This window comes from Nematolebias whitei, chromosome 22 (assembly GCF_014905685.2).
Source record: "Nematolebias whitei isolate Nwh7 chromosome 22, NemWhi1, whole genome shotgun sequence".
Lineage (NCBI taxonomy): Eukaryota > Metazoa > Chordata > Actinopteri > Cyprinodontiformes > Rivulidae > Nematolebias > Nematolebias whitei.
This window is the reverse complement of record NC_056519.1, coordinates 19,145,269-19,155,022: the sequence shown is the minus strand read 5'-3', so window position 1 is coordinate 19,155,022 and position 9,754 is coordinate 19,145,269. Positions and strand designations below refer to the sequence as shown.

The window sequence follows — 9,754 nt, the reverse complement described above, 5'->3', positions numbered from 1 at the left end:
GGGGGGGGGGGGGGGGGGGGGGGGGGGGGGGGGGGGGGGGGACAGGTGGGCTGCTAGAAAAACAGATGTTCTATCACTGGAAGTGACTTTAAAGTGAATTAAAGTGGCTCTTATGAAGCTGTTATTGTCTAACGTTTAGTTTTCTAATGCAGCTTTGGTTTCTTAAAGGCACCTATAGGTACACGACAACTCTGCTCATTTACAGAAGTGTCTTCATTGTTGGTTAATTAACACTTGATTTTTCATTTTATTTTGTAACTGAACAAATAAAACATTTTATATATTAACAATAGATCATTTTCACAGCTGTGTTGTAAAAAAAATAAGACCCATGCATGTGGTAAGCTAACACAAGTAGTTTGGTTAGCTTGAAAAGTAATTAGCTCATTGGATTGTCAGAAGGATGGATGGATAAATAAACTGAATTGAATAGATGGATGGATGGATGGAAGGATGGATGGATAAAGTATAAACTTATTTGCTAACACTCCATAAAGGCAAACTATCTGAGCAACACACACATGTTTGTAAAATTTAAAGCTTGCACATAAAAAACAATTACCACACGTGGAACAAAGAAAGCTTTTGGGTCAAATTTTATAGGTAATTAGTAAAAGAAAAGCAAAATGCAAATAATAGATATGTATGAAGAAGTCATCATTAATATTTTAATTAAATATACATTCACTCAATTTTAACTGTGAAAATGCCCAGAGCAGAGATGCAAAGCTGAAAGTAATTCATTTGCTCATATCCAGGTTTTCTTTTAAAACTAAATGTTTGTATTCACAGATGCAACAAAAAAAAAAAAAAGACGTGCTTTTTAAATATTGAAAAATCTTCTCTCATAATGACAAAAAAAACCTCTTTAATCTACCTGACAGATGCAAACAGCTGGTTCCCACACACTAAAACTAAAAACTAGGGTGCAAACTGTAATCCCCTCGTATATTTAGGCTGCACGTTCCTGCAGAACGGTGGGAATCTGTCAGAGCTGTGAGTCCTGATCGGAGCGCCGGCCGGCTGTGCCGAGGACTTTCAGTCAGCAGGAAGTCACAGATGAACGACGACTTCCTGGTTCCCTCACTGCAGTCCTACAACATATGATCCACTGTGACTTAAAAGATGTTTATTTTAGATTCATGCAAACAATAAGACTGTTTAAACCCATGTTAGTACATGTCTGCACCCAGTAGGCGGTTATTAAACTACCATAGATTTAAAATATTAAATATGTCTGTTTTTACTGTCAAAATACAAATGTGGGGACACTTTATCTGCATTTAATGAAATGACTTGGAAAAGATGTTTAATTCAGCTGTAGATGAACTCTTTCACTGTTAACTGAATCACAAAAAGAACTAGAGAATGTGCACTTCCTGAGAAAATGCAGTGTGATTGCTTATTGCTGAAGAACCTGCTGAAGAACAGCTGAAATGAGCTAAAAACATGCAGAAATGTAGCTGAAAATGAAGAACAAGCCTAAGTTATCAGAAGAAAGCATAAGTGGAAATTATCTTAAAAATGCTGAAATTTCCCCAAAACAGCTGAAGAAGCTAAAGAAAAGTAGAAAAAAACTTACATTTTCAAAAGGAAGTGAAGTGAACTTAATTGTGCTCGCTAAGGCTGAAAGAGGCAGAAATTAACACAATAAAGTTGAAATTATCTGCAAAAAGTTGAAATTTCCCAAAACAGCTGAATAGTAGCTAAAGAAAGGTAGAAGCTTAAAATTTCAAAGGGAAGTGAAGTGAGCTTAATTGTGCCCATTAAGGCTGAAAGAGGCAGAAATTAGCACAATGAAGTTGAAATTATTTGCAAAATGCTGAAATTTTGCAAAAACAGCTGAATAGTGGCTAAAGAAATTTACAAAGAAGCTTAAATTCCCAAAAGGAAGTGAAGTGAGCTTAACTGTGCTCACTAAGGCTGAAAGAGGCAGAAATTAACACAATAAAGTTGAAATTATCTGCAAAAAGCTTAAATTTGTCAAAAACAGCTGAATAGTAGCTAAAACAAGCAGAAATAAGTTTAAATTACCAGATGGAAGTGGGTAGAGCATGATTTTGCTGAATTAGGCTGAAATAAGTTGAAATGATTGCAAAAAATGTTAAATTAGCTGAAAAAGTTGAAATTATCATAAAACAGCTAAATAGTAGCTGAAATAGCTGAATTTAGCAGTAATAAGCTGAAAGGGGCATACCAAGATGGAATTAGCAGAAACAAGTTAAAAGAAGCACAAAAATCTTGGACTTAGCTGAATAAAGTTGAAAGGCACACAAAACAGTTGAAAAACCCCAGCTGAAATTAGCTGAAAGTAGCTGAAATTTTAGTTAAATTTTGCACAAGGAAGCTGAAAGAAGCTTAACCGGAACAAAATGTGAAAGTAGTAGTAAACGTTTGTACACAGATCAAAAGTTATAAAGGATGTAATATAAGCTTAATTCATTTTCAAAGAGGGCAAAAATGGCAGAAAAGGCTAAATATCTCCAAAAGCTAAAGTTGCACCAATACCAAAATTAATCGCAGGATTGTCCTTCAACAGCCGAATGTTTTGATGTACGATGTGTTGAAATAGTATAAAAATTGCGGAAGGAGTTGGCTGCCGGATAACGTACGGAATAGTATAAGGAAACAAGAAAAAGTGGATCTCAATAGTGTGAATGCTCACACTATTCACACTTCCCTGTTTGTGTAAAATCATCAAAAACATCTAAGTTTGACGACAATCTTTACAATATTTCTTAATTACGCTGTTTTGTGGATACAGTGGGTTTGTGGAGATAAATGAAAGAGTTTTACCATCAATCTGAAACGTTTCTTGTTTAGTTTGATCCCGTGTTCAGTTGTTTAGACACGCAGCCCAACCAGAACCAGAACCGTACACGTGCATATCTGGATGCTGTCAGAGAACAAATTCAGTCAGCTGCTTAAGCAGAACCATCTGTGAACTCATCTGAACGTGGGAGAAAGTCAGTTTGGGTTTTTGTGCCAGCATTTAAAAAAATCTTAATTATTGGGAATTTTATTGTGTCCGCTTTGTCCTTTGCCCTGCAGGTGTGGAGAACGTGACCATCCAGCTGGACCTGGAGGCCGAGTTTCATTTCACACACCTCATCATGACCTTTAAGGTGCTCGTTTTCTCTCTCACACACACACACACACACACACACACACACACACACACACACACACACACACACACACACACACACACACACACGTAGGCATAAATATTCATGTCAAGCAGATACAACCTTCACAACAAGCTGCAGAAAGTCTAGTCTCCTGAGGGCAACAGAAGGAGGACGAGTGCAGGCGGTCAGCTCGAGTCACGACTACACTGAAGTCAAAACACGCTCAAGGACACACTTCCTGTTTCCATCTTGTTGTTGGCTGAGTGACAGGAAGGATCAGCATCCAGCTGCTTTACCGCTGCGCCAGTAGTTTCAACTAGTTCTTTAAATATTTAGAAAATGTATAAAGTTATTGGCATAACATAAATGGAAAATGTGTGCACAGAAAGATAAAACTTATTTAAGTAATTAAACTCTGCTCTGTGGTTAGTTTACTTATGGTTACTTCTCTGGTCCAAGTCTTTGTTTTTTTTGCTGATGCCGATAAGATTTCCTAAAAGCTCCCATTAAATGGACTTTTTGTTCGACATTTGGTTTCATCCCAACTATAAAAACTCCCTGAAGGATGTAAGTGAAGCTGAATAGTCAAAACTGAGTAACTTCATCTATTTTAATGACTGATCCAGCTTTTAAACAGCTTCTTTGGCTTTACTGTACCTCCAAGCCGAATGTTTGCATCTTGTTTGAGGTCGCTGAGCTTGTTCTTAAACTCTTTTTAACGTTTTTCCTCTTGCTGAGGTGACGCTTAGAGTAAGTTTTTAGTGAAGAACCTTGATCTTTACCTTATCAGGAGGATTTTTAGATATTAATTGATTTACTGTGGCAACGTCTTTTTTAATCTCCAATTTTCCTAACAATGTTAAAAGCTAATTATAGTCAAAGTTGTCAAATGTCCAGGGATGCTTCAATTCAGACCACACTATTGGTTGGTTTTCTAACTATCTCTCAGATCGGAGGCAATGTGTTCAACATAATGGTACTTCTTCCAGCTATTTAACCGTTAACAATGGTGTACCGCAAGTCTCAGTCTTAGGACCCACCCTCTTTACAATCTACTGTACATAAGTAATGTAGGTCAGATCATCCCTGATGCATCCTTACATTTTTATGCCGATGACACGGTTGTTTATTGTCGAGCTAAATCAGTTGCAAAGGTGTTCCAGCTTTTAAAGTCTGCATTCGACATCATCCAGTCAGATTTGTTCCGTCTCAAACTGGTGCTAAATGCTGATAAAACCAAAGGGATGTTGTTTTCAAACAGGAAGTTTGTACCAGCAGTCCTTCCTCCTATCTTATCTACAAATAGTGTTCCTATTGAGTTTGTCGATTCTTAGAAAATACTTTTTAATTTTTAACCTTTATTTTACCAGGAAGAAATCCATTGAGATCATCAACCTCTTTTACAAGGATGTCCTTGAATGACAAATCTAGAAAATACTTGGGAATCTTGGTCAATGCGCATCTCTCTTTTAAGCCTCATGTTGAAAACTTGATAAAGAAATTAAAATTAAATGTGGGTTTCTTTTTCAGAAACAGATCTCGTTTAACTCTGAATGCTAGGAAACGCCTTGTAACTACTACTTTCCTTCTGGCCATTGACTGTGGTGACATTATTTACATGAACGCTCCTACAAGAACCCTGCAGATGTTGGACGCTGTCTATCGCGGTGCACCAAGATTCATAACTGGTTGTAACTACCGTACCCACCACTGCACCCTGTATTCACTGGTTAACTGGTCATCATTAACTTCACACAGACTCTCTCACTGGTACATTTTCATCTTTAAATCTCTCCTTGGTCTGTTGTCTTCATACATCTCCACCTACATGTCACGTCAGTGCAGCTACAGCGTGCGCTCTCAAGACATAATTACCTGAAGTGTCCCATTAGTGCGGACTGAATTCGGTAAAAGGGCCTTCTCTTACTCCGCTCCTGTATCCTGGAATATCTTATAAAAAGATCTGAAGCTGTCAACTTTGACCTCTCTAAGGGATTTTACACAGTTGTTAAGTTCAATGCAAACATCAATGCAGAGTAGACACGTTCCTGTTTTTAGGATTTTACCCCGTTTCAGCTTGTTTTTATTTCATTTTATATCACTACTTTTATTTACTTTTAATTTTTTTATGACTGTCTATTGTCCGTACGTCGTCTGTGTTCTTTTGTCTAAAACAGTCCTCGTGACTCAATGAGACTAACCTGTATAAATAAAGGTTGAATGAATGAATTTCTCCATGATGCTTCTTTCCCTTTTCCCCCAAAAAAGTAAGAGATTTGAAAAAAACTTGAGCTTTGCTACAGATAAAAAGTTCCTAAACAAAATATATTCTTACTTATTTTAGTCAGGCCTGATATTTTATGCCTTCACAGACGTTTCGCCCGGCGGCCATGATGATCGAGCGTTCAATGGATTATGGGAAAACGTGGCAGGTTTACCGTTACTTTGCCTACGACTGCCGGTCGGTGTTCCCCAGCATCTCCACGGGCCCCATGGCGAGAGTAGACGAGATCATCTGTGACTCCCGCTACTCCGACATCGAGCCGTCCACAGAGGGAGAGGTGAGCCTGCTTTCATCCCATCATTTATTTTAGAAAAAGATTGTTTTACCAAGTCTGTGATTTTGAACATTTTGTTGTTGTAGGTGATATTTCGAGTGCTGGACCCTGCCTTTGAGATCGAAGACCCCTACAGTTTGAGAATACAAAGTAAGCTGCATCTGCCATTAAAAACAAACAAACAAACAAAAAAACATCTGAGGTACTTTTCAAAAACTTCTATTGTTGTGCTGTTTGTACATTTTAACTCTAGTGACAATCTTATTTTTTGTTTTACTTGTCTTTCTTATGGAAATATTAGTTTTTAATTGGCCCGTTAAGTGGAGACACCGTTTCTGATTGATGGTTTACTGGTCATAAAACTGTAAACGACTGGGAAGAATAGGAAACGGCAAGGACAGGAACACAATAAATGCTTTGCCAACCAATTGGTCTAAACATTCAGGCTGTTAAAAGGGATTTTCTCATTTCTAACTTTATTAAAAAGTCCAAAGTAAATATATAAAGAACCTCAAAGTTCATGCTCAATAATCCAGGTGAAAAAAAAATCCAGCAAAGTTCAGTCAGGTTATCTGGACTGTTTCTTTTTTTGTGTTGAGACGTTCTATCCTTCATCCAAAGGACTTCATCAGTCCGAGGAGCCACAACAAACTGAGTCCTACTTTGGCTATGGCTGCCTCAGAGGAGTGGACGGGGGAGAGAGAGCGGGCTTCAGAAACCATCTTATCACCAGCAAACTGGTTGGTCCACTATGGGATAGTGCTGCTTGTGGAACTGAGCTCCTCGGACTGATGAAGTCCTTTGAATGAAGGACGAAACGTCTCAACAACAACAACAAAAAATGTCCAAATGACCTGACTGAACTTTATTGGACACATAAAGAACCATTTCTGTACTAAACTTGACACTTTAATGAAAATTGTGACTTGGGGTTCAAGAAGGAAGTCATAATTTATTTGTGTTGAATAGTTGAACACCCACACATCATCATACTGTTTACAAATTAGATATGAACTGTTATAAATAAGGAGTCAAAACTTAAATAGGCATATTTTATATCTTTTCTTTTTCTCCACTAAAGTTGAAAATTTTATTGAACTTATGAGAAATATGTGTACAATGTAGGAAATGTGGTTTAGCTAGGTAGTGTTTTTATTGTTGTTTACAACCACAATAAAGTTAAAGTAGAGGCTTTATTTAATGTTTAATGACTTGTCGGGCCACAGATGTGCATTGTAAGGCATTTTCTTGTAGTAAAATATATATTAAAGGTTGGTTTATATTAATAACAGATGCAAGTAAACTCCTCATAAGCTGCAAGTTTACCTAAAACGGTGAACATGATTTTATAATCAAAGTAGATATTCCTCGACACTGATCAACTGGAAGTGTTTGAAATGAAATTTACACAATATCTAATGTTTAATTTAGTCTGAGCGTTACTCTGGACTCCCTGCTGGGATGCTGAAGACAAATCCTGCCTCAAAGCAGTTTCCTGTAACCGTCAGACATTTGTTTAGCTTTCCACAGCAGAGTTGCTGGGTCAAAGGTCAGCCTGGAAGAATTTCACACACGGAAGCAACTCCGGCTTCATAAACTCCTCTTACATCCAGGCTGAGATGCGTCGTCTTCCTCAGACGCAGAGACTTTGTGTTAAATTAGTGATGAGAGTTGTGGGTGCGTGAAGAACTACAGCAGAGTCCACAAAGTCCCAAACTCTCAGAAAATAACGCTTCCAGTAAATAATTCACTGCTACCTTGCGTCCAGACTAAAAACTTGAAAACAGGGCGCTGAAGTGGACGTTCCTGTTATTTTAACACAAATGTTTTTATGTGTGGAGACATGCTGAAGATCACTAACCTCCGAGTGAAGTTCATCAAGCTCCACACGCTGGGCGACAACCTGCTCGACTCGCGGGACGAGGTGACGGAGAAGTACTACTACGCCCTCTACGACATGGTTGTCCGTGGGAACTGCTTCTGCTACGGCCACGCCTCCGAGTGCGCGCCCATCGACGGGCAACCGTCCACAGCTGAAGGCATGGTACGGAAAAAAAACGCTTTATTTATTTATCTAAGTAAAATTATACTTTAAGTGTGGCTTTATTCTCATTATAATTTTAAATTTGGTAACTGTCTTGATTAAGTTTGAGCCTTCATTAAATTTATTACAGATTTATTGGGAAAACAGCATCATTCAGAAGCTGTTCTGAAGGTTTTAATTACATTACATCACCGTTTATGACAACAATGTGAACATTATATTTTGTCATCAACAAAACTCCAATAATGACAAGTTAAGCAGGATGTTTCTACTGGGCTGCATATCAAGTAAACAGAAGCCTACCTTTAGGAAAATGTATTTAATATTACAAAAGGCTAAAGTATTAGAACCAGTTTGGTAGTATATAAGTCAGGATGTGTTTGTGTGCAGGTTCATGGCCGCTGTGTGTGCAACCACAACACTCAGGGACTGAACTGTGAGCGCTGTCAGGACTTTTATCACGATTTGCCCTGGAGACCTGCAGAGGGACGAAACAGCCACGCTTGCAAGAGTAAGAACAGGAATCAGTCCGTGTTTGGTTCTGATTTATAATCTATGATGGAGCACATCTACTAAAACATTATTATACTGTAACAGAATGCCATATGTTATATTATTCTGACATTTTTTTTACAGAGTGTGAGTGCAATCATCACTCCACATCGTGCCACTTTGACCACGCCGTGTACGTTTTGACCGGCGAGGTGAGCGGAGGCGTGTGCGACGACTGTCAGCACAACACCGTGGGCCGACAGTGCGAGCAGTGCGCACGTTTCTTCTACCAGCACCCCCACAGGAACCTGAGAGACTCCAACATCTGCGAACGTACGTCTTTCACCATACAACCTATTTCTGCTCATTACAAGAAGCGTTTGTTATAATTTATGTGGTTTTTTTCCCTCCAGCACGTTTCTTTTCTATAAACTCAGTACTACAATCATGCTGTAACAGCCACTTTAATTTCCTTAAACACAGGTGGTGAAAACGACTCGAGATTTAGTCAAAGTCACTGTTTCAGCATGATTATAGTACTGGGTAAAAACAGCAATACTGCAATCAAATGAAATATTTTATTTTGTTGCGCAAATTGACCATCCTTCTTATTCATTTATACGAGAGAAATTACCTACTTGGAACTATGCAAAGACTTCAGACATCTATGTTCATAGCAGATGGTTGTTCTCTGAGAACTCCTGGGGCTTCAGCTATTTAAAGCCAATAAACTGCTCCAAAATAACATTTCCTGCAAGAGAGAAATAAAATACAAACTTTAAAAGAAACTCTAGAGGATGAAGACTTGAAGGTGGAAAATAAAAATCACTGTGGGCTAACTTTTAGCTTGTAAAATAAGTGGCAAAAAAATAATATGAAGCTTAATGTGAGGGATCAGAAGGAGCAACCTATGATAAGAACAAGAAAAATATTTAAGAAAACAACAACAGGTCATGAAAACATAATAATAATGACTTGAAGGCGAGGAAGAGTGACACTCAAAATACTGGAACCAGATGTGACAATCAAATACTAGCACCAAATGTGATAATAAGAAACTTTGACAAATTTTAGAAATCAACAATCATAAATTAAGACCAGGTTTGACGCTTAGAAACCAGGAACAGGTCTGAAGGTGAAGTAGTAGACAGATATGTCAATTAGAAACTAGGATCTAGTGTAACAATCAGATTCTACAACCAGGTGGGTCAGTCAGACACTTGAATTAGGTGTAGCAGTCAGAAACTAGGACAGGGTTTGGCATTCAGAAATTAAAACCAGGTAGGACAATCAGAGCTAGGACCACGTGAAATAATAAGAAACTTAAATGGAATGCAGCTATCAAAAAATAGGACCAGATGTGATCATTAGAAACCAGAAGAAGGTGCAGAAATCTAAAAGGAGGTACGAGAAACAGAAACTTGAAGCAGGTGTGGTAATCAATAACTAGGACCAAGTGTGTCAATCAGAAACTTGAAGCACGTGTGGTAATCAATAACTAGGACCAGGTGTGTCAATCAGAAACTTGA

General features: G+C 38.2%; 1 protein-coding gene across 1 annotated transcript in view; it reads left to right on the top strand.

Moving 5' to 3' along the window:
* The window catches only part of lamb1b (laminin, beta 1b), a 29,625-nt gene that overhangs the window by 3,851 nt on the left and 16,020 nt on the right, over positions 1-9,754 (top strand). The window contains 6 exon segments of the mRNA XM_037695719.1: positions 3,052-3,125; positions 5,504-5,692; positions 5,776-5,839; positions 7,531-7,733; positions 8,124-8,244; positions 8,370-8,558. Of these exon segments, the coding sequence (XP_037551647.1) occupies positions 3,052-3,125; positions 5,504-5,692; positions 5,776-5,839; positions 7,531-7,733; positions 8,124-8,244; positions 8,370-8,558 (840 nt within the window).